This window comes from Hydra vulgaris, chromosome 07 (genome assembly GCF_038396675.1).
Source record: "Hydra vulgaris chromosome 07, alternate assembly HydraT2T_AEP".
Classification (NCBI taxonomy): domain Eukaryota; kingdom Metazoa; phylum Cnidaria; class Hydrozoa; order Anthoathecata; family Hydridae; genus Hydra; species Hydra vulgaris.
Window position 1 is genome coordinate 27,048,861 of NC_088926.1, and position 26,386 is coordinate 27,075,246.

The 26,386-nt window shown below is 27.1% G+C and overlaps 1 protein-coding gene across 4 annotated transcripts in view; it reads left to right on the forward strand.

Annotated features, from left to right (window-relative positions):
- The window catches only part of LOC101234500 (uncharacterized), a 46,649-nt gene that overhangs the window by 11,038 nt on the left and 9,225 nt on the right, over positions 1–26,386 (forward strand). For 3 of the 4 annotated variants that reach the window (XM_065801517.1, XM_065801516.1, XM_065801518.1), the window contains exons 3-7: positions 4,087–4,256; positions 7,033–7,160; positions 11,747–11,956; positions 12,066–12,215; positions 17,936–18,001. In XM_065801517.1, coding sequence (XP_065657589.1) covers positions 4,087–4,256; positions 7,033–7,160; positions 11,747–11,956; positions 12,066–12,215; positions 17,936–18,001 — 724 coding nt within the window. The remainder of the gene's footprint in view (positions 1–4,086; positions 4,257–7,032; positions 7,161–11,746; positions 11,957–12,065; positions 12,216–17,935; positions 18,002–26,386) is intronic. The other variant, XM_065801519.1, reaches the window with a different exon arrangement.

Consider the following 26,386-nt stretch of genomic DNA (forward strand, 5'->3'; position numbering starts at 1 on the left):
AAAGGTAGTAGATGTAGCAGCACTCCCTTGCGGGTCAGGCTATTTGTCAGTCGATGTAGCAGCACTCCCTTGCGAGTCAGGCTATTTGTCAGTCGATGTAGCAGCACTCCCTTGCAAGTCAGGCTATAAGATAGTCGATGTAGCAACTCTCCGCGCATGATTTACAGTAAAAAAAAAATAAAAATAAAAACATTTTATTAAAAAAATTAAAAATAAAAACATTTTATTAAAAAAAATAAAAATAAAAACATTGTTTATATTGTTAAAAACATTCAGAATGTTTTTAAAAACATTCTGGTCAATTAAATTTGCGTTTTTGTGGTTTTTTTAAAAAACGATTTATTTGTAATTAAATTAATGGTTTTTACTTTCGTCCAACATGCAAATGTTGGATGAAAGTCAAAAGTAATTAAAAGTGACGTATGTGTTGGCGTAAGAATCACTTTTTTCCTTCCGCTCTTCCCAAAGACAACAAACTATAGATCTATATATATATATATATATATATATATATATATATATATATATATATATATATATATATATATATATATATATGTATATATACATATATATATATATATATATATATATATATATGTATATATACATATATATATATATATATATATATATATATATATGTATATATGTGTATATATATATATTATATATATATATATATATATATATATATATATATATATATATATATATATATATATATATATATATATATATATATATATATATAAAGAAAGAAAGAAAGAAAGGCGATTGAATGCCATTCCTGACCACACATAAAATATTTTGTTTTTACAACTTGGGAATGCAATTTGTAAGATAAATAATCGAACAGAAAGAAAATCTTAAAGAAAAAGAAAAAATCTAAGCTCATAAAACTAAAATTTGAAATGCTTTAGAAATTATTAAATACATAAATTATTGCGTAAATGTATTAAATACATAAGCTATGTAATTATTAAATACATAATTAAATATATAATACAAATGTATAATAAAAACACAAAATTACATAAATTACAACGTAATACATAAATACATAAATTACAATGTAAATATATCAAATAAATAACTTATTAAGTTTACTGATTACTTTATTAAATAAAGTAACAAATTAATTATAATGTTTATAATAAACCCATTTTATTTAAATTATCAAAGAATATTATACATAATTACATTTATATAAATAAGTATTTTTTTATAAATCTTTTTAAACTTTTTCTATGATTAATTTTATATTTATAAACACTTATAATAGTGAAAATATTTAGCGTGAAAACAAATGTTACATAACAACTCAAATTTAAATGTGTAATAAAAAATACTGGTTTCTATAAGCATTAAAATAATTATTACGTTAAAATTTTTATAAAATAAATTTAATAGGAGTTTTAAAAGCTAAAATATTTATTTGAAGTTTATAAAAACCATCGGACAGAAATTGTAATAAATATTATACTATAAATTTAAATTAATAACTTACTACAATCTTTTAATATAAATGATAAAAACCGAGCTACTTGATTCAAAAAAATGTAATGCTTTGGCGTTTTTTAAAAAATGTTTTTTACCGGGCTGTCCTGCGCTTGTTTCAAGTATATATATATATATATATATATATATATATATATATATATATATATATATATATATATATATATATATATATATATATATATATATACAGAGGTGTACACTGGATTTTTAGATGTTTGAGTTTTGGCACTTACAGACATTGTCAAACTCCAAACCTTTGTATGTTTATGCTTATATAAAAAAATAATGTTGTGCAAAGAATTGTGGAGATTTGAGCTTGGGAACTAAAAAACCCTAATTTTTGGGCCCACCCTGACCTTAACGTGGGAGCAACGAGTTTATAAAATATTTTCTTTACTATTTTTATCTAAATTTATATTCATCAACAAATTTCAAATTTCATGCAATCATCTCTTATTTTTCAAAAACTATGACCACATAAAGTTTTAACCCCCCTCAATTTGAGGGGGCTGTAAACATTGTAAGTTCATAAAAACTGAACACTAAGAGATTATTGCATGAAACTTGAAATTTGTTGATGAATATTAATTTAGATCAAAATAGTAAAAAAAATATTTTATAAACTTGTTGCTCCCATGTTAAGGGCTGTGTGTGCCTAAAAATTAGAGTTTTTTGTTCCCAAGCTCCAATCACCCCAATTTTTTGCAAAACATTCTCTTTTGATATAAGCATAAACATACAAAAGTTTGGAGTTAGCACTATGCCTGTAAGTGTCAAAACTCTAACATCTAAAAATCCAGTGTACACCACTGATATATATAGGAAAAAAGCAGATAAGATTATAACAAAAAAAATTTTTTTTTTATATGCTATTTATTCGCAACTTTTTTTCAGTCAGTATTTGAAGAAAACACTTAATTATTTACGCTAGAAGTATGGACAAGTTTGAATTTTTATTTTATTTTAGCAAAAACATTTTTTATTTTAGCAAAAACATTTAAACTTGATAGTTTATTTCCTAATGAACTATTGTTATTGACGATGCTCCACAAGCTTGTGGGCTAGTGCTTTGTAATTTACTGAACTTTTTTAACGAAATTTTTAGGAACCTATTTAAAAGTTTTTTAAGTTTTTAAGTACATTTTTCAAACAGAGCAATTGTTATGTTCATTATCTGAAGTGTTTCATATTGGCGTTTGGAAATTGGGCAATATAAAGGACACAATTTCAAACAGGCATCAAATCTGGTAAATACATTTATAAAAGAAAACGTGCAGTTCTTTTATTTAATTTTTCCGTCATTGCAAAACTTCTTAATCAAATAATATATTTTACAAATAAATAGTAAACAAATAAATTTATTTTCTTATTTTCCTATTATATAAGTATTGACAAAAAAAGACGTTAAGACAAATAAACATAAGAAAATAAGTTAACAATTTCTTATAGTTTTAGCATACATTGCAAATTAGTTTCTTTATTATATGGGCTGATAAAAATCGTGAATAAATTGCATATCAAAACTTTCAATTGTTGTTAAATTGTTATAAAATATTATTTTTTCCCCCCATAACTTGTATCAAATTCAGTAGCTAAAAATAACAACCACCCTAAAAACAAGAATACAATATTTGTATAAAAAGAATTTTTCTTTTAGATTTTTTTTTTAAATTATTAAATTTTTCTAGTTTTCTAATTAAAATTTGATATTTCATTACAATTTTGTCACCTTTTTTTAGAATTGGTTTTTTTCTTACTAAACAAGTTTAGCTTTTCATCGCGAATTATTGAAAGGCTTAAAAAGTTAAAAGATGCGAACTACCGTGGTCAGTGTGTCTAAAAAAATTACTTAAAATGTGGACAAACAAGGCGTGCCTTAGTCGCACAAAAAATCCTCGTAAAGCAAAGGTTACCAAAATTTCTTTTTTATTTTCAACTCTTGTTGCTGACATTTTTCTACTTAAAAGAGGCAATAGTTCTTCTAAGCTTAGCAAGACTCATTTGCAATGTCATCCTACATAAAATAAAGTTAAAGATTTTCAAATGTCTTGATTTATATAATAATAATATATTAGGGAAATCATTTTTGAAAAAGAAGGTCGTGTTCAAATGAATGAATTTACTATTTCAATAGCTTGACATGTCTGAGAGGAATTAGTAGTAAATAATCTGAATGTTGTTGAGCTATTCCCTTCTCCATTTTTTGTATACCACAATCTTTGAATGTACGTTTATTTTTTTATGCATTTTTTGTCCTACTTGCAGAATTTTTTCTGCTTTAAGAGCCAGAATCTTTTTCCTAGAAACTCAACATTTTTTGTTTTGAATGTAGTCAAGAAACTATAACCAATCAATAATTTTTTTGATACTCTTTTATTAACAAGAGAGCTCAATATAAACTTAAAAGTTTATACTATAATAATAATTTTTACTCACTCTAATTACTCCAAATAGAAAAAAGTACCCAGTGACTCCCTCTCTTCCCGTCCCCCCTCCTTGCGGTGGTAATTATGCATGTAAAGATATAAGTATTTATAATTTGTTTATGATATTCTGTTTTAGGAAACAACTTGATACCAGAGTAGCAAGTGGAAAATCACCGCTTTTTACACTTAAATGTATTGCTGTTCTTGTATTGATATCTGTGGTGGTATCTGGTTGTCTTTTACTTGCTTTTTTTATATTAAATACACAAACGCAAATTAATGATCTTAAAGTGAGCTTAGCTAAAGGTAGTTTTATTTTTAACTATTAAAAGTTTAGCAAATTAATACATTAATAAACAACAATAATAAACAATAATATTTAACTTGATAAACATTTCGGTAGTAAGTACTGCTTTCAATATATATCCTGGATATAATTAAAATAAAGTAATGGTATAAAAGTATAAAAGATATATATTTACATTATTTGTTTAAAACTATGATAAGTTTTTAAAAGTAATTTGAATAAAGTTTTATTTGTGGTTTCTATTGGCAACATGTTAAAAATAGTGTCACCAAATAAAAATTGATTTTACTAACACTCAAATTTTACTTTTCTTATAATAACAGAAATATTTCTGTGTGCTTTGAGTGATTTCATAAAATAGTCTGTAAAGTTCAAGTAGTCTAAAATTTTTCCATTTAAACATTTAAAAATGATTAAAAGCATTGATAAAATTAAGTTTTAAATTGAGATGACTATGTATGATTTCTCTAAGATAATTTTATATGTTGCTTTAAGGCAATCAGGTGTCATTTAAAATTAAGTTTTAACAAAAGTAAATATGATTGATTTAAAAAAAGAATTTTGAGATCAAAATTTCGAATTTACATTTTTGAGATGTTTTATTAAAAAACTAATTATATTCATTTTTGTTTGATTGAGAAATTCAGATGATTTAGGTTTAGAAATATTTTGACATACAGTCAACTCTCGATATCTCGAACACTAAGGGGACCGGGAAAAAACTTCAAGATATCGAGAATTCAAGGTATCAAGAGAGGAGTTAAAAATAAATAAAATCGCCCAACTTTTATTTAAAAAAGTTATTTTTCTGACAAAAATCATTAACAACAAAAACCACAACTTTTGGAAAAAGTCTGTTATCTGATATTGCTTCAAATTGTCCATTTTTTCTATCTTCATAAAATCCTCAAGTTTTAGTGCTAGGGATTGTATTTCATTTCCATATTTTGAGCTGTATAGTGAAGCATTTTGAATCGTTTCAAAAGCATTTTCTAATTGTATATCAGATAGATGTGATGGGGCTTCGACGTTAATTTCTATGGCGCTATCTTCATTTTCATTATCGTTGTTTTCAAAATTAGAGTCTATAATCTGAAAAATAATTTCTGCATCAGTAGCAAGTAAACCGGTGGTTACTACATCGCAATCTAAACCAATGTAAGATTTGGCTGAGAGATCTATTTGGACGGCACTAGGATCTAACTCTTGCAAATGGTTAAGTTCTTCTGTCAAAAATTTAAAAGGATGATCATCATCAGCTTCTTCAATACTCTGGTTTGTTATGCTGATACTAGCTTTTTTATATTAGTTGATGACAGTCTCCTCCGACACAGCATTTCATGAAGAAACAAGATCTTTAATTGCTTGAACTATAGAAATTTTTGGCAGGGGTTCGTTATTTTCCTGTCTTGAGCATGAAAAAATGAGTCCAGTTTCTTTACCAATTCTGTGACCAGGTCTCTGTTTTTAGCTTTTTTTAACTTTTTATATGTGCAAGGAAGTTGTTTAATGTGCTTAAAACATTGTGGGTTTTTAGATTTTACAATAACAAACATAGGAAATTTTTCTCCCGCTGCACTAGCTGTTGCCATGCCTGTTAGTCTAACTTTTTTTTTTCCCCGAAACATTTTTCTCGTATAAATATTATGTTTTGTTTGGAAGGCACTGATAAAATAGTCTAAACTCGTCAGCATTAAAAATGGTTTAAAGTTAGTAATTTGAAAGCAATGTTGGAAGTGTAGTTTCAATCCATGAAGCAGTCATATCATTTGTGTCAGGGTGGCACATTTGTCTGAGATTATTTTAAAGCTGATGCCGTTCCTAAAAATAGGAACAGAATAATTGAATTTTAATTACACATTAGAAAAATTAAATAAATTAAATATAAACAGATACATGTTTATCTGTTTATATTTGAATTGAACAAGATATGACAAAGTTTAACTGGCCTTTCTTTGCAATTATGAAACTAACAGATGCTTTAAAATCCAACTCTCCTAATTCTTCTGCAAATTTTAGTGCCTTTTCTTTCAACATGGTGCCATCAATTAGTACTAGTTGACTTCTTTTTGCAACAAACCACATGAATATGGTTTTGTCTACATTTTCGAAATTACCTCTACGAAGTTTCTTCCGTTTAGATTTTGTGCCATTTCTTTCCAGTGAGGTTAATAACTTGTTTTTATTATTAATCCAAGTTGATAATGTGTTCTTTGGGACACCATACTTATGGGCAAACTCTTTGTTTGACATCCCTGTCTCCAGATCTTTAATACCTTGCATTTTTCTATTATAAATTTGATTGGCATATATATTATAGATTGGCATGGTATTGCGTTTGACAAAAAAAAAAAATTAATCTATTAAAGGAATACTTTTCAGAAATTCATAAAAAAAAATTGAAATTCAAAATCGAATTTTAAAAAATTTTATAGTAATACTTTTTGAAAATTGAAATTTAAAAAAATTAAATGTTATTAAAACATTTCTTAAAAAAAATTATTGAAAAGTTTGAGATATCAAGAGAAAATTGCCCTGTGGACTAAAAATGTTTTTCGCTATAACAAAAAGTTTGAGATATTAAGGTTCAAGTTATCTAAAGGATTTTAGCTTAAACGAGTACATGTCCATGGGACTGCAAAAAAAAGTTTGAGATATCAATAATTTGAGATATTGAGAGTTGACTGTATTTTTATATTCCAGATTAGATTAATTATTAAGTTATTATCCATTCATTTAACAATACTTATTTAGTTTGTTTTTAATTTTTTTCAGCCAATGAAAAAATTATTTCACATACCATAGAACAGGCCAAGTCCAATGAGATGCTCTATATAGATATACAGAATGTTAGAAATTCAATTATTGATATACAACAACAAGATGTTGCTATCTTAGAAAAGGTGGTTTATTTTTATTTTTTTATTTTTATATCAGAGAAAAAAAAAATTCCAACATTCCATAAAAATGTCTAGCTAAAATAAAAATTTCAAAAGATTTGTAACTTTAAAAAATTATTCAATTCAATCATTTTTTGACAACTTGACCACGACTGTTTAGATGTTTAAATGATTTTAGAAATGCGCTGAAAAAAGAAAGTTAGTTAAACTTAACTAGGAAGAAAATTGAAAAAAAAAAAAGGAATAAAGGAATTCCTTACAAAAAAGAAAATATGAAAGCATTAAAAAAAAAAATAATAACGAAAAATTTTGTTACATTTTTAATTGCATTTAAAATAAATTACTTAAAAATTTATCTTTTGTAACGTTTCATTAAAGTTGCACAAAACTCTTTTATAAATTACACTAATGATTGTTGAATGAATGAACAAATTTTATTTAAATTACTAAAAAGTGTTATATATATTATTTTTAAATTGTATAAACATTTATTTTTTCAAAAAAGTTGAAAAAAAAATTGTTTAAAAAAGTACAGTAGTTTATTTAAAATAGTAATTTTTAATCATTTCATGCTCTGATTAGTTAGTCAAGTTAATAAAAAAAGTTTTTAACAATTCTTTTTAAAAATAGAAACAAAAAAAAATAAAGCAATTTAATCATTCCATTGCAACAGAAGATTTAATTTAACTTATTCATAATTTAAAGTATTTGAAAAATTATATTTCAAAAGATTTTTAGAAAGACCATGGAAAAATACTTTCAAGCAAATTATTATATTTAAATTTATCATAAAAAAACATGCTTACACAAAAAAAAAATTAAATATAACATTATTTGTTAATTTACACATAATACTTTTATTTTAAACAATCAGTATAATTATTTTTTTATTTTATTTAAAGCCTTTGTGTGAAATAACAACTTTAGAAAAGATTAACAATTAAAAATTATTTATAATGTATTAATTTTTTTAATCGCATTTAAATTGTTAATATATCAAAACTGCGGTGGTCAAATTGTAAAAAAAAAATATTATAAGCGTGGTCAATTACAGTGTGCGATCTCATGCCATTCCTATCCAAGCCTGGTTTAAAGGAAAAAAAAAAAAGAAAATTTCCAACTTTTCATGAAGTGGAAATGGAATGAATTCAATCTATTTCCAATTTCTGGAAAGTGGAAAGTATTTAAAAATTAATCACTTACTTTAGGTTTTTGCATAACATTAAATTTATAATATTACTGTTAATTAAATTTGACCTTACTTCCCTACACTTTCTAATCAATTCCCATTGGAAAGTCAAAAAAAAGTTGAATGATTTTTTTATTATTATTTTTTTTATTTAATAAGATTTCTTTTTTACAAATAGTTGATTATATAAAGGGCTACTTTTTGCACTATTGAAAAATAACATAAATCTTAAGCTTTTTGATACTTCTTTTTTTTCTTTGAATAAAGTTTGCTTCACTAAAAGTAGATTCTACTGCGACAGAAGATGCTGGTATAATGCAATACTTTTGAACCGCACTAGCTAACATAGGGAAACTTGATGAATTTTTTTCCCGAATTCGACTAAAACTTAAAGGACTTAGGGAAGCTTCTTTTCTATAAAAGTTTATTTCTTCCAGTAAACGTTTATCTTGTGTGTAAAATAATCACCTAAGACCAAGGGTAATTTAATAAGGTTCCCTTAAATGCATTAAAAAGAAATTTCATTATTATATTCTATTACTTCAATAAATTAAATGAAGTGAGATCGCAGTTCGTTTGGCGTCTGAAATATATTTGTTTTGAATTTGTTTTATAAAGAAAAAATAGTAAAAAGAAAAAAAATGCTTCTATTATCAAAATACCAGCCTTTGTTTATTTTATAATACTTTTTTTTGCTTTGGCGTTAAAATGAGAGCTCTTTAAAATTAAATAAATAATTAAATTCTATTTAAGTGTATAACTAAAAAAAAAAATTATCAAGTCATCAACGGTAATAAATATATTTATTTTTTTAAAAATTAAGAATAAACCAGTTTAATTTTTTAAATTAACTGCCCTAGTCAAAAAGTTCTATAGGGTTCTACAAGATTTAAAAAATATTTAGATTTCAGATTTTAACCTCATTGAATTAAAACACATAAGTTAAAAAGTGTTTATAGCTATCAAAGTTTTTTTTTTTAAATTCCAAAATCCTATAGGTCTTATAGGACTTTTTGGTTAGGATAAGTTGTATTGTTCATTGCATAATTAAGCCAGCGCATTTAACAAATAGTAGAGATGGTTGTCTTTTTTAATTTTACATTAAAACTATTTTTTTCTTTGAAAATAATAAACTGGGACAGGTCTTATTAAGCTCCAAGTGGTCGGATTTTGTTTAAATAGGTAAGAATTAAATAAATTTTTCAATGACTTTCCATTGGAAAGTGATTGGAAAGTTTAGGGAAGTAAGGTCAAATTTAGTTAATAGTAACATTATATTACTAATATCATGTAAAAACCTAAAGAAAGTGAATAACTTTTAAATAATTTCCACTTTCTGGAAATCGGAAATAAATGGAATTCAATCTATTTTCACTTCACGGAAAGTTGAAAACTTATTGAAATTGAACTTTTTTTTATGGCAAATAAACGGTATAAATAAAACAATTTGTTTTTCATTTTTAATGACTGAAAAAGTTAAAATTTATTTTCATTTTTAATGACTGAAAAAGTTCAAAAAACAAATATATTTCAAAACCATATATTTAAATTTATGTTTTTGGAAAACCTTTTGGAAGCATGAAAAACTAAAAGTTTAATGAATTATCTGGAAAAAGTTTTACACAAATAAAATACACAATGAATAAGAAGTACTAACATATTTATTTTAAAGATAAAACTTGTATAAATGGGATACGAATCAAATATAAGATATATAAATTTAAAAGTTATCCTAACATTTGTTAAAAACAAATTCTGTTAATATAATCTTGAAGCCAAAAAAACTTTTTTTTTTAATAATCTTTCCTTTCACCTGGCCATCAAGTTTCTTGACATCAAATATGATCTTTTTATGTAATTAATATATTAGCATAGTGCTATGTATGTAATATAGTTAACAGTGTTGCAGGTTTAATTCCTCAGGGAGATTTTTTTTTAATTTCAATGTTTTATTTCTGGAAGAGCATTGTTAGTAAGAAAAAAACGCTTAAATACTTTAATTTTTCACCTTATTGATATAAAAGTTTAATGCTATGGAAGTAAGAGAGGTTTAATTTTGAGGGGCACCTGACAATGTTGCGGTTTCAATTTCTCCTCCAGGAGATTGTTTTTTTATTGATTATGATAAAAAAATACGTTGATATTATATTGTTGGTTATATATAGCTGATATTGTAAATCAATATTTGCTATAAATATCAAAATATGATTGTGTAACCTAACCCTAAACCTGACCCTAACTAAATTGTTTAAAAAAACTCTGTGTTAAGTACATTTATTATTCAAACCAGATTTGAGTATAGCAGAAAAACAATGCAGATTCATGAAGTTAATATTAACCTTTTAATCAGAAATATAATGGCAACTCAACTAAGGTTTTTGTTAATATTTCATCTAGTAATTTGTTTTGGTAATTGCAAACTTATTTTCTAATGTTTATTCACAAAATAAATATAACTTGTCTTGGTACTTTTGAATCCCTTTAAGATATATATCACAATCGAAAATAAAAGTTCTAAAATAATTCATTCATTAGAAAACAATTTGTTCTAATTAAGAAATACAAAATATACATTAAACATAAAAAGTAAATTGAGCTAAAAAGTGCATTAGTTTTATTGCTTCCTTTCAATTGCTCTATGAAAAATACAAAATTTTAGCAATCAAACTATTTCCTATTAAAATATTTAGAGAAAGAGTTTAAAGCGTTTGCTTTTAAAACTCAACCAAATATAACTGAAATTATTTATATTTTAAATATGCAAACAAGATCTGTCACATGACATGCAATGAACAGAATTTTTCCTCAAATGAGTATTAATATTTTGTAATAATTTTTTTACAAATTTTATTTATATAAATACAGTATAATTTATATTTTACTTTAAGTTGAACAATTTGGCTAGAATGTTTTAAAACCTTTTTTTTTAAATGGATTTATTATTAATAATATTGCTATATAGATATTATTAGAAAATAATTGTAAAAGTTTTTTTTTATATATAAACTCATTTTATCATTAGACTAAAATATCGTTATTGAAGTTCAGACCTTGCTCATCCGCATAACTATAGCCTTACTCTTTGAAATAAACTTTATGATTGACTAATTATTGAGTTTTTATGCATTATGGTAGCATTATTTTAGGATGTAAAATATGAATTAATTTTGGTGTGATGGCTTCGCCCTACCTGTGTGGCAGTTTCAGAATGACAACAATATTTATAAATAATAACAAAGTTCTTTATTATGATTAATTATCTTTATAAAATTAGAAATCTACATAACTTATTTTAGTAGTTTTAAATCCCTTTTGACTGAAAAGTCTATATATTGAATTAGTTTATAATAGTTTTTTAACAACTTTTTAATTTTGTATTAAATTGAATTGTTTATTTTAGATAAAAATAATTGAGTTCAATCAAAATTCTTCGAGGGATAAAAATTTTGGCAATCAAAAGATCGAAGTAATGCTAAATGATATTTCTGCTCTGAAAAAGGGTATGGCAGATGCAGGTAGTGTAACCAGTAAACTTCAGAATAAACTCTCTGAGAATCAAAACTTAGTAGAGCAGGTTCTAAAAAATGTTGATGACATAAAGCAAAAACAGGTTAAAGCAAATTTAGTTATAAAGAATATCTTTTTATGTATGTTTTTTCACTTTTTGCAAATGTTTGAATAAGATAGTAATATGTCTTTTTTTGTTTGTTTGTTATCAGAATGGTGATAATGTAGTGTCATCAACAGGAGAATTGGTAGAAGCTCATAAAGATTTTATCACAAGAAAAGAATTGGATTCTATCACTTCTGACCATAAGTTACTTAATTCTAAATTTGAAGAATTAGCAGAAGAAATTAGGAAATATATGGTTAGATAATAACTCTAAAATACAATCTAAAAATTAAAAATAAAGAATAATTTATTTTTAAATATTTAAAAAAAATCCTAAATCCTAAGAATAAATTAAATTTAAGTAATTTTTTGTATTGTTATATTTATCAAATTAAGATGCTCTATTAACACTTGCAACTATATTTTTCAAAAATTCTGGAGAGCGATCTGATTTGTCTATCTACCGTCCCATTAGTATCCTATCATAAGCAAGTTTTTGAAATTTTTAAATAACAAACACTTAATCTCTCATTTTGAATCTTATAACTTACTTTCTGATCATCAATATGGATTTCGATCTTCTCGTTCTACAGCTGATTTGTTAACAGTAATAACCGATAGGTTTTATTGTGCATTAAATAAAAGTGGAGAGGTTAAGGCCATCGCTCTTGACATTTCTAAAGCTTTTGATAAAGTTTGGTATGCTGGTTTTCTCCATAAGCTTTCTTCTTATGGTGTATCCGGCAACATCTTTAAGATCATCGAATCCTTCCTTTCCAATCGTAGCATAAAAGTTGTCCTCGATGGACATCACTCTTCTTCTTATTCTGTAACTTCAGGAGTTCCTCAAGGTTTATTACTTGGCCCTATACCCTTTTAAATTTATATTAACAATCTTCCAGATATTCTCACATTTAAGGTGGCATTGATTGCTGATGATACTACCATTTATTCTTGTCATGATAAGAAATCAACACTCTCTGATTGCTTGGAGGGATCTCACTTCTGCTACAACATGGGGCTCACAGTGGCTGGTGAACTTTAATTCAGATAAAACTCAATTTTTTTCAGCCAATCGTTATCGCAATAATTTAGATCTTCCTATATTTATGAACGGTAATGTACTTGATGAGTCATCTACCCTTTGATTTGATAAATGGTTTCTTGGAAACCATTTATCAAATCTGTTGCAAAATTAGCATCTACTAAGGTTGCATCTCTTTATCGAGCTTGACACTTTCTTACTCTGGACTATTCTCTATCTCTGTAAATCTCAAATCCGGCCTTGTATGGAATACTGTTGCCATATCTGGGGCAGATCTTCTAATGATGCCTTTTCTCTTTTAGACAAGGTGCATAAGTGCATTGTAAACATAGCTGGATCTGCTCTTGCAGCCAACCTCTAACCATTATCAAATCGCCATGTTGCTTCTCTTTCTCTTTTCTACAAATGCTATAATGGACACTGCTCTAAAGAGTTAACGTCTATTGTGCCATCTACTAAAATTCATTCTTGTGTTACTCGTCATTCTATTAAGTCTCATTCTTTTTCTGTGACTGTTCCTAAGTGCTCCAAAAACTTTTATTCCTCTAGTTTTTTTCCTCGAACATCAGTTCTTTAGAATTCGCTTCCTTTATCTTGCTTTCCTGATTCATATTAATTCATATCTTAAATAGTTTTTTTTAATGCAATACTTAATTTTAAAAATTGACTCAGTTTGTTAATAGTTATTTAATTAAATTTTTTGTACATTTTTTCAAACATATCTAATAATGATGATATTTTATGCTTCTTCAAAAAAGATTTATAAATAAAAGTTCAAGCTTTTAGCAACAACTTTTTACAATAAATATTGTTAATGAATAAATAAAATAAAACAATATTGTTAAGGAATATTTATCAACAACTTTTTACAATAAATATTGTTGAGTAATAATACCACAATTATTAAAATTTCATTTCATTTTGTGAACAATTTTTTGTTATAAAATTAGTCTAAAGATTAAAAAAATGTCGATTCAATTTAAAATTTGGTTTTTAGTTAATATCTTTTAATAATTTAATTTAACAAGTTAATAGTTTAATTTAAAAATTGGTTTTTAGTTAATATCTTTTAATAATTTAATTTAACAAGTTAATAATTTAATTTAAAAATTGGTTTTTAGTTAATATCTTTTAATAATTTAATTTAACAAGTTAATAATTTAATTTAAAAATTTTTAGGTTGAAATTTTATTTAGAAAATTTTTTTAATATTGCTTCTATAAATAATTTTTAATACACTTGTATACAATTACATTTCAGCAGGTTAAACATTTGTTTTTTTCGGAAATAAATTTTGTATAAACGCTTTAACACTAAACTATGAATACAAAATATGTTTATTGACAAATTTAACTTTGAAAGAAGACAGTCAACAAAAAGCTGCAAATAATATAAAATTAGTTAGAGTAAGTTATTGTAAAATAGTTTTTAAAAGTGGTAGGAATGCTTAATGAAATAATTGAAATGCTTTTTGAATGCGCATATTGTGAAGTCAGTTTATTTTATGATATTTTTATTTTAGAAATTTAGTTTTTTGAGTGGGTATCATTAGATTTTTAAAAACAACTTTAATAAAATCAAATTTCTTTAAAAAGTTTTCTGCTTTTTGTTTGAGCTGACATAAAACTATATTATCAAAAGTTACTAATATTTGTAAAGATTTAGTTTAAAAAATATTTGTAAACATTTAGTTATAAATTTATAACTTTTTTTAATGTAGTATTTTTTCATGTATAAACTCTTTTATTCCTAATATTTCAAGAGTATGCTATGATGTTTATAAAAACATTTTTATAAAAACAATGCTGATTAACTAGATAAATTTTTTTTTTTATCTAGATAATCAGCATTGTTTTTATAAAAATGTTTTTATTGGTATTACTTCCTAGATTTTCAAACTTCGTTTAGGCAACAATAAGTGGAAAAGTGGCTAGTGGAAAAGTTTAAATAAGAAGATTTTTAAAACTTCTTATTTAAAACTTTTTCAAAGTATTTTTTGTCTTGAGCAGCTGTTTTGAACTCTGAGTAGCCATAGTGCAGTGGTTAGGTAGAGATCTGTGGTTCAACGCCGCCTCTGGGCAAGTTTTTTAAAATGGGTAAGGAAGGAGGCATGAACTTCTCATCAAATGTACTTCTGCTGTTCTATGATAAGATTGTTAGGACTTCTTGGGGCACCTAAAATAATAATAAAACCTAATTGAACAGTATTCAGATATAAAATGCAAAATGTCAATCAAACTGCATTACCTGCATTCACAACTGGAGTTTTTCAGACCAAAAAGCTAAAAGGACAGATGGGTTGTAGCTATAATGGGTTACTATGCCTGGTGTTTGATATGCAATGACAGCAAACTTCATAAAAGGAAACCATTGATATGAAATTTCATAAAAATTCTACTTTTCACTTTCAGTATTTTTTGAAATTATGAGAGGCTATAACATTGCAAGATAATGTAACATTATGTAACATATGTATGTAGCAAGATGTAACATATGTATGTAGCAAGATGTAAAATGATGCTTTGTAACATAACATTTTTAAACTAGCAAAGGTTACATATTGACTAAAGTAAAATCCCATGCAATACAATTAATATAAATTATATGTTTAATTGATTTTTGAGTTTTATGTTCAAAAATTTAATGCAATTAAAAATATGTCATATTTAGATTCAGCATACATAAATTAAAAAGGAAACATCAAAAAATTTTAACACAAACCAAGAAATTTTTATTAGATTGTGTTTTAATATGTTTTCATAAAATGAAAATACCTTGATCCAGACCTCTTTGTGAGGTCAGGGTATTTCTAATGCTAAATAAAATAAGTTTTAATTTTAATGGGCAGGATAACCTGAAGCAAAATTATATGAAAATATTTAAAATGATAACTTTATTTTATAAAAATAAATGTTAGGTTTAACGGCATAAAAAATAAATTTTTTGGAAGAATTTTTTTTGATAATATTGGTAACTCACGTTCAAGGGTTTTGGGGAAAAACATTTATTATTAAAATTTTTTTTAAAACCAGTGTTTTTGTTTTTTTTATCATACAGAACATATTAAGGGCGTCTCAGCACATATTTTTTTTAAATGTTTTTTTTGGGACTCCCTAATGGTTTTGTTATAACTGAAATGCAAGTTAAAGCTTAAAAAGCTTTTAAAATAATGATTTTTTTTTTTAAATTAGAGGTTAATTTTGATTAATCAAGATTATTTTTGATTAATCAAGATTTTTTCAATTTTATCATTTGTATCAAATGATAAAGTTGAAAAAATTTTCAACAAAAATTTAAATCAATATAATCAAAAAATGTCCAATCATAGTCAGTACTTTCACCAAACATTCTATCAGCAACAGTTCTCTCTTTGTCAGCAATATTTGTCTCTGCAGCATTTGCATAGATAAGAACTATTCTAAATTTTTTTATTTTTTGCAAGTTTGTTTCTATGCTTGTATCTACGTTTCTATGTATGAAAATTATAAAGAATGTATGAAACTATAAAAATAAACTCAGTTTCCATTCACTTGCAGCTTTAGTGGTCAGAGTATTGGTATTTCTGCAACATTTTTAATTAGGAAATTTATTTGCACCCCAAACTCCTTGCTAGGTATCAGAATCCATCAATTCAATTTGATCTACAAAATCTGGAGTTGAATTCTTACAGTTGCATGAATTTTTAAAGTATCATTAAAGCTTTACTCAGATCAGTTTTTAACATTTTTTGGTTTTTGCTGAATTGTCATTTGGATCTTTCAGGGAATTTCTACTACCTGTATGTCTTGTAGTTATACCTCTTTTTGGATTCTTGGATTGTCAACCTGAATGAAGTACTTTGGATTTGCATAGATTCCTGATCAAAGTATTGATTCCATTGATACTTTTGGATTTGCTTAATATTGTTTATCTGGGAAATTTTTTGAGATTTAATCATTCTTTCTAACTTTAGGCCTGCTATTTCTGGCAAGCCATTGTTCCATCATTTTATGGTTGCGTCTCTTTCTCTTTTCATCAAATTATTATAATGATTTCTGCTCAAATGAGCTATCATCTCTAGTTCCATCAACCAAAAATCATTCTTACTCTGACCTTTATTCAGCAATATTTCATACTTTTGCAGTATCTGTTCTCTCATGCCCTAAAAACTTTTATTCGTTTAGTTTCTTTTCTCACACAGTACTTTGGAACTCTCTTCCATCTTCATGTATTCTCTCCTCCATCTTCATTCCCTACTCATACAATTTAGAGTTTTTAAAGTCTTTGCTCAACCATTTTCTTTTTCTTTAACAATATCCTTTGTTTCCTAATTTAAATAGTGGTTGCTTGCAACCTTGTTGGCAATGAATTAGTTTAAAAAAACAAACATGGTGTTCTTTTTTAGTCATCTTCTTTTTATGGAGAACATTCAATACTAGTTTTATTTATTATTAATTTAACAGGAAAATTATCCCAGTTTATTGCTCTTCAGTACAGTTTAGTTAATTACAGTGATAATGATCTTGTGTTTTTTTATGTCAGACCTGAAGCCTGTAAAAAATTATATAGATATAAATATATATATATATATATTAATATATATATATTATTATAAATATATATAATATATATAGATATAGATATAAATAGGAGTAGTGAGGTAGATATAGAAGGAGTGATATAGGAGTGAGGGTTAAAGATGATTATTATAAAAACTAAATGCATTATTATGCATGTAGTTTTTGTAATTATACAGTTATTTTATAATGATTGTGAATTTAATAAATATAATAAAAATAAGTGTTTGATTTATTTGGTTTATTAATAATTTTTGTAACTAATTAATTTAATTTTGAATAAAATATCAAATTTTAGATAATTTTAATTTATATTTGTTTTTATACTGTTTAATGACAAGTTTTATTAATAATATTTATTTTCCTAATTTTTAGCAAACCAGTGCGAATCATACAGAAAATACAGAGAATCAAGATATTGTTAGTATGAAATTTATATATGTAAGCTCCAACTGATCTTATTTGTTTTATTTAAAACAGTTAACCATTTATTAAACCCATATCATATAAATATTACATTTTAGATTTGCCACAAAGTTTGATTTCAATTGTGTTATAAAAAAAAAAAGTATTATTAAATAATTTAAAAAATACTTAATAAACCTATAATACTTATCTTAATTTTTTTTTTTTGTATTACAACAAGCTCGGGTATATGTTTATATATACCAGAGGTTCCTCGGGTATATATCTTGATAAAACTTATGATTCATAATACATGGTCATCATTGTTAAATAATAGCAAGTGATACACATAAACGTTTAATATGTATTAATAAAACTGTTTGAATTGAGTATGGGGTATCTTAGTTTATTAAAAAACATAGTGACAGAATTATTTATTATTTTGAGTTCAAAATTTTTGAATTTACTTTGATATAAAGGTATGGACCCCAGTATAAAATAGACAATTTTTTTATTTTTATTTTAATGTAAACTTTCCTGTTTCTCTTGTAGTGTATCTGTTTGTGTTAATTTGAAAAAATAATTTGAAAATGTGATAGGACTAGCTCAAGTTTGTATTTAAGCATAAATAAATTATGTTGGATAACAATAATTTGGTAGGCATTTAGTGCATTTATCTTTATTATAAACTACTCTCAATGCATGTATTTTTTTTTTTTTTTAAACATCTTCGCTTCCAACAAGGCTGCAAGCAGCCACTAATTAAAGTTAGAAGTTACTGAAAGAGAAAAGATGAAGATTGTAGAGCAAGATAACGATTGACGGACGACTTAAAAGAGTGCAAATTATATGAATCAGGAAAGCAAGATAAAGGAAGCGAGTTCCAAAGAGCTGATGTTCGAGGAAAAAAACTTGACGAATAAGCGTTTTTGGAGCACTTAGGAACAGTCACAGAAAAAGGATGACACTTAATTGAATGATGAGTAACACGAGAATGAATTATAGTAGATGGCACAAGAGACGCTAGTTCTTTAGAGCAGTGCCCATTATAGTATTTGTAGAAAAGAGAAAGAGAAGCAACATTACGACGATGTGATAATGGTTGGAGGTTGACTGCAAGAGCAGGTCCAACTATATTTACAATGCATTTTTGCACCTTGTCTAAAAGAGAAAAGGGCATCATTAGAAGATCCACCCCAGATATGCCAACAGTATTCCATACAAGGCCAGATTTGAGATTTATAGAGATAGAGAATAGAATCCGAAGTAAGAAAGTGACGAGCTCGATAAAGAGATGCAACCTTAGCAGATGCTAATTTTGCAACTGATTTGATATATGGTTTCCAAGAAAGATTGGAAGTAAGAGTTAATCCTAGAAGATGAAGAGTAGGTGACTCATCGAGTACATCACCGTTCATAAATATAGGAAGATCTAAATTATTGCGATAACGATTGGCTGAAAAAAATTGAGTTTTATCTGAATTAAAGTTCACCAGCCACTGTAAGCCCCATGCTGTAGCAGAAGTGAGATCCTTTTCAAGCTCAAATGCCCCCTCCAAGCAATCAGAGGGTGATGGTTTCTTATCACGACAAGAATAATGGTAGTATCATCAGCAAACAATGCCACCTTAGATGTGAGAATATCTGAAAGATCATTAATGTAAATTAAAAAGAGTATAGGGCCAAGGATAGAACCTTGAGGAACCCCTGAACTTACAGAATAAGAAGAAGAGTGTTGTCCATCGAGGACAACTTTTATGCTACGATTGGAAAGGAAGGATTCAATGATCTTAAAGATGTTGCCGGATACACCATAAGAAGAAAGCTTATGGAGAAGACCAGCATGCCAAACTTTATCAAAAGCTTTTGAAATATCAAGAGCGATGGCCTTAACCTCTCCACCTTTATCTAATGCACGATAAAACCTGTCAGTTATTACTGTTAGCAAATCAGCTGTAGAACGAGAAGATCGAAATCCATATTGATGGTCAGAAAGTAAGTTATTCGATTCAAGATAAGAAATTAAGTGTTTGTTAATTAAAGATTCAAAAACCTTGCTTATGATAGGAAGAAGACTTATGGGACGGTAGTTAGACGAATCAGATCGCTCTCCAGAATTTTTGAAGATAGGAATAACAGATGCCGCTTTCCAGCAGGCTGGAAAGCAAGACTCTGATAAGCACTTGTTGAATAGTTTTGAGAATATAGATGAAAGCTCCGGAGAACACTTCTGCAAGACAATAACAGGTATTTTGTCCGGGCCACAAGCTGTAGAAGAGTCTAGGCAGGAAATCACTTTAGATACAGATGCTGGAGTAATATAATTGTCAAGCAATTGATCAACCTGTTTGTTGGCAATATCAGGTAGAACGCAACTAGTGGAATCAAGAGACGAAATTGATGAAAAGTTTTTAGCAAACAATTCGGCTTTGTCTTTAGGTGAGGTGACGAAGTCTGAACCATACAAGAGAGGTGGAATTATAGATTTGCCCTTATTATTGATATTATTAAAGATTCTCCAGAAGTCACGAGAGCCTAATTTTTGAGATGAGATACGAGATTTCATGAACTGAGAATAGCGGGTTTTGGCGTTAGACAAAACCTTTTTACAATTGTTTCTAGCAGTAATAAACAGACTTCTGTTTTGTGGAGAATTGTTTTGCTGATAAATATGGAAGTAACGGTTTCGATTGGCAATCGCAGCAGCACAGTGTGAAGAAAACCATGGAGGAGAGTGAGGCTTGACCTGGAATCGTCGAGAGGGAATAAAAGATTCCATGCCAGCCTGAATCCATGAAGTTATGTAAGAAGCACATTTGTCGACAGGAAGACGAAAGATTTCTACCAAAGGGCCATCACGAAGAAAATCACGGAAAGAATCCCAGTCAGCTTTACTGTAGTTGTAAGAGGTTCGATAATAGGGGGATTCAGGTGATGAAGAAGAATGAGATATTAGTTTTAGAGAGATCAAACTGTGATCAGAAGAACCTAAGGGTGAATGTGGAGAAACTGAGCACTGACTAGGATCAGAAACAAGACATAAGTCAAGTAGAGAAGGTAAATGATTAGGGTTGTCTGGAAAGCAGGTTGGAAAGTTGACTATTTGAGTTAGGGATTGAGAAAGGCAAAAGTTGTGGGCTTTAATGCCTGCCGAATCACTGACACTAGAGCCAAGCCATTCAGAGTGGTGAGCATTAAAGTCACCAACAACAACTATGTTAGCTGATGGATAAAGAGAGAGGGCTTGGTCAATATGATCAGAAATAACGTCAAAAAGTGTGCAGTCTTGAGATGAAGGAGAGCGATATAGAACAAAGAGAAAGGCAATAGAGTGAAGTGGTGCTAATCGAAAGCACATAAAAGAATAGTCTGTGGATTCAAACCTAGTTTCACGACAAATGGGTGAATTCTTACGAATGTAAATGCCCAGGCCAAGCATGTGACTATTGGAGTCTTTACGAATTAGAGGCAGATAACCATCAACACTAAGATCACAAGATGAAACAGCCGAACTCAAATTAGTCTCACAAAGAGCAAGTAGGTCTGGTGAACTTTGCAAGAGATAAGACTCAACAGAAGAAAAGTTACTTCGAAGACCACGAATATTAGTGAATGATAGGTTTAGAGAACTTGGTGATGATGATGGTTTTTTGTGTTTTATAGTTTTTGGTACTTTATTCATTTTTAAATTAGATTGAAGAACTTGACTCAAAGCATAGATAGTACTCAGAACACTGCTTAATAGCCCAAGCAATTGCCTCATTACTACTAATAAACCCTAAGCCGTAACAAAGGGCTCCAAATGTGGCCTCCTCAATGCACACCAAAAGTACAAACAGGGACACCATAAAACAGGGACACCATGTATTAGTTAAATATTCATATAATCTGTTATAGATTGTTTGTTCAAGAGACTTAGAGAAGGTAGGAAATACAGAGATAGGTCTGTAGTTATCTAATGAGTACAATTCACAGCTTTTAAATATGCGTACTCGGGTTGAGCTTTTACAGACATTTAAGTTTACCAGTAAATCAGTAAAAAATATTTACTGATTTACTTGTAATATCGATAAAATCTGTAAAAATTTAAAAAAATTGTAGAAACTGATATTAAATTTTTTAAATTGTTGTATTGGTTAAAAATGAGCTTTGAGGAAATTAAGTGTATCAAGTAAGTCATTCATTCTGGATCTTATTTTTTTCACAAATATTTCAGCAGCAGAACTCACTCAGACTCTTTTACAATACTTTTTGGAACAAACTAGAGGAAGCTGAATTCAGCCGAATGCTAAATTGTTTTTTTGATTTCATCCTTTAGTAAAAGTAGATTTTTTTGAGATTTTCAAGCCACACCCCTCTTTAATGAATTCTAAGTCATCTGGATTTGTTAGGAAATTATTATTATTTGTTCTGATTCACTTCCAACAAGGCTGCAAGCAAACACTTTTAAGTTGGGAGTTACTAGAAAAAAAGAATAGACTTATTAAGCAAGGAAACGGTTGACAGAAGACTTAAAAAGTTGAAGGTTGTATGAGTCAGGAAAACATAAAGGTGGGAGAAAGCTCCAAAGGGTTGAAGTGCAGGGGGAAAAGCTAGACAAATAAAAGTTTTTAAAGTATGCAGGTGCATATACAATAAAAGAATGAGACTTTGATGAATGACAAGTCAAGCAAGAATGAGTTTTAGTTGATGGAACTAGAGATGAAAGCTCCTTTGAGCCACCCTAAGATGAAAACAGTATTCCATACATGGATGAATAAGAGATTTGTAGAGAATGGAATCAGGAGAGAGAAAATGGCGAGCACATTAAAGAGAAGCAACCTTAGCAGATGCTAATTTAGCATTCGAATGTATGTATAGTTTCCATGATAGTCAGTAGTAAATGATAATCCAAGAAGATGTAAAGAAGAGGACTCTTTACGTCTTCTTGGATTATCATCTGATTTGAAGTGAAAGGGTTGCCATTCATCAATATAGGAATGTCGACAGTACTACGTTGTTTGCAGTAAATAACCGAGTTTTGTTTGAGTTGAAATTTACAAGCCACTGCAAATCCCAATCAGTTACAGAAGTGAGATCAGATTCAAGACTGGCTGCCTGTCCTAAGCAATCGAAAAGAGAAGACTTTTTGTCAAGACAGGAGTATAAAGTTGAGTCATCAGCAAAAAGAGCTGCTTTGGGAGAGGTAATAAGATCAGCAGTCCCATGAATGAGAGATGCATTGTTAGACCTTCCTTTGTTAACAACACTGTTGAAGATTTTCCAAAAGTCTCTAGACCCTAACTTCTGAGATAAGATATGAGATTTAGTGAACTGAGAATAATGTAGCTTAAAATGTTTACTTCATATAAATCATATAAAGTTTTTACTTCTTAACCACTGAAAATTAAATGTGGAGAAATAACCTTTAACTTTGAGAAACTGTTAAACCATTGACAGTAGACTTCTCCATTTTGTTCTGCAGTCAAGGATAAGTAAAACCACTTTTCCATGCTGTTTCTTGATTTGTTCTTAGAGGGCATTGTTTTTGACTGGAGATTTTCAAAAAAACTGACAATTTTTTTGACATTTTTCATGAAAAATGCAAGTACTGCAATGAAAAATGCAAGGGACTTCATCTTCGTATTGTTATCAATTTTTAGGAAAGGCTTCTTGTACAACACTTCTTGAACTGTCAAGTGCACTCCAGGCCTTGTTTTAAAGCGTTAAGCTGCTGACAATTTACGTACGCCTATAGCGATTTCCATTAAACAACTTTTTATCATTTTTAACTTTTAAAGTATTCTATAAGCTGTAAGATTAAAGAAGTAATTAATTTTATTAAAAACCACATTGACTTTTTAATGATGGTTACTTAAACTAGTTTGTTACAAAGTTTGAATGACAATTTTATTAAATATAAGCGGTATTTATATAAAAAATTCAAATAAAATTAAAAACTACGAAAACTTGATCTCTATTAAGCTAATTATTTTATCGAAATATTTAATAACAGAAAACAAAATAGTTTATAGTTAACAACATTTTTTTGTTTGATTACGAAGTTATTAAATGAAACGTAAAAAAAAAACAACATAAAAATAATATATATATTTAAAAACTTTTATTTATCATCTTGAGAGTACAATAATATTTATACAACTTTTGATTGCAATAAAAAAAATCACTTTAATTTCTATTTTATAATAAAAAATAAAATTAATAATAAAAAAAAAGTTGAGTTGTTTTATCTTTATTTTATGATATTTTATTTTTATTTTTTATTGTAATGATCGATTTTTTCGCTTGAAAAATGCTAATACTTTAAACTTGAATCAAAGATTATAATTATTACAATTTAATTAATTTATTCTGATAAAAAATATATGATTTAATTTAAAACTAATTTAATAAAAATATATAATTTTATTCTGATAATTCATCATTTTTATCGCAAATGTTTTTTCGGTTTTCTAAAGATTTTTTTTACTCAAAATTAAATTTTGAAGAAATGTGTTATGAGGCTGCATCAAAAATTTGCACAAAATCTAAGTTAAACTTTTTTTTATAACGCAAGTTAAAGCAATTATTTTTTAATAAATGAAATATACAGCGGTACAATTTTAATAAATGGTGTTTGGAAAAATAATCTTTGCTTTCTCAAAAAATAAACTTTTAATGAATAAAGTAAATAAATTGACGTAATTTTTTTTATTTGTTACTTGCTGATTTTTTTAAAAATAAATCATTTTTAGTTGCAAAGCCACAATTAGAAACTTAAGAAACAATCATTTTAAAAAATAACATATACAAACATACATACATTTAACATATTTTAATTCAGTTATACGAATGTTGAGAAAAGAAATAAATTAGTTTATCTTAAACATTTTTAAAAATGCAAAATTAAATTTAATTATTTAATATTAAAAAAAAAATTGGAAGCAAATAAACATTCCTAAGAGATTTTCTGTTAATTATACTATGCTAAACTAATTAAAAAAAAACAAAAGTAGGAGATTTTATGCTTTTTTACGCAACTTTCATTTAACTTAATGGGCTATTTTGATTTTTTATTTAATTTAAGACTCTGCGAAGGAAAACTTTTGATCTTATTTGTTTTGTTTATCAGTGAAATTTAGTGTTGTGTAATTTATGAATGATAATAGTAATAATAAAAAACGAGTTAAATAATATTTAACTCATTTAGCGGCAATTAATATTATTGCAGTAATTTAAAAAAGTTAATGTCTTTAAACAATAAAAAAAATAAAGAAAATTTTATGACACTAAATTCACATTAGGCTAATGCGCTAAGCATTTTTTATTTAAAACAAGACCAGCATTCCATGGGTGTAATACATTTAATGCTCAGTTGGAACCAGTTTTCCACACATAGTCATTATGGAAGGTCTGTCGGTAACTGAACAGATAATGCTATTGCCAATATTCAACTCACAATCTGCCTTTTTTTTTGTGACAACTGCTGCAGCTTTTTCAGCCAACAGAGATTCAAAGATGTGTACTCATCCAGTGTGATTAAAAAGCATTTTTGAAAATTCACTAATAGTTTAAAAGCATTTTTATGGTCATTTCTCATACTAGCTGCAAACTTTTAACTGACTGGGTTGCTTGCTTGTGATATTTTGGAAAATTGTAACCTTTTTCACACATTGCAGATCAATTAAAAAAGCAGTTAGCAATGGGATGGAAACTAAACTCATCCAGTGTTGTAAGTCTTCAATAGGTTGCTTTGGGAAAAAAGTTGAAATCTTAGGCTTTTTTGATTTTGTTACAGCTTTAGTTGTCAAATCTTCCTGTGTTAGTATAGTAAAAATCATTATTTACTGAAGTTTGTTTAAAAAATTGTTTTAAATCAGTAAAGCAATTTTGCTGGTTTACCGGTAAATTTTTGGTAAAACTCAACCCTAATTTGTACAGTTTTAGCTATTTTTAATTTGTCCGGTACAACACTTGCCTAGATGGCCTAGAACACTTGCATAGATGACTTAAAAATTTTAAATATAGGTTTTTTTTATTAAAGACGTTTAATACTACATTGCTATAAATATCTATACCTGGAGTTTTATTTAGTTTCCAGGAATTTAGAGCAATGTCCAGCAATGACTTCCTAACTTAGTTCTTTGTATTTTAGTTTACCTTGGGCCTCACTTGGATATTATTAAAATGAATGATTAGAACAATTAATTTTCAAGGGCTGAAATTAGGACTAATATTTACAAAATATTTGTTGAGTTTTTCATCGATTGCATTTTTGTTATTGTAATCGTCATTTTTTATGACAATTTGAGTAAGTAAATTTACGTAGTTTTAATTTTTTTTATTCCTGATTATTTCTTTAATAATGTCCCATGTTTGTTTAAAAGTTTTAATTGGATTAAAACTTTTTATTCTTTGAAATTAGTTTTTGTACTTTTTGTA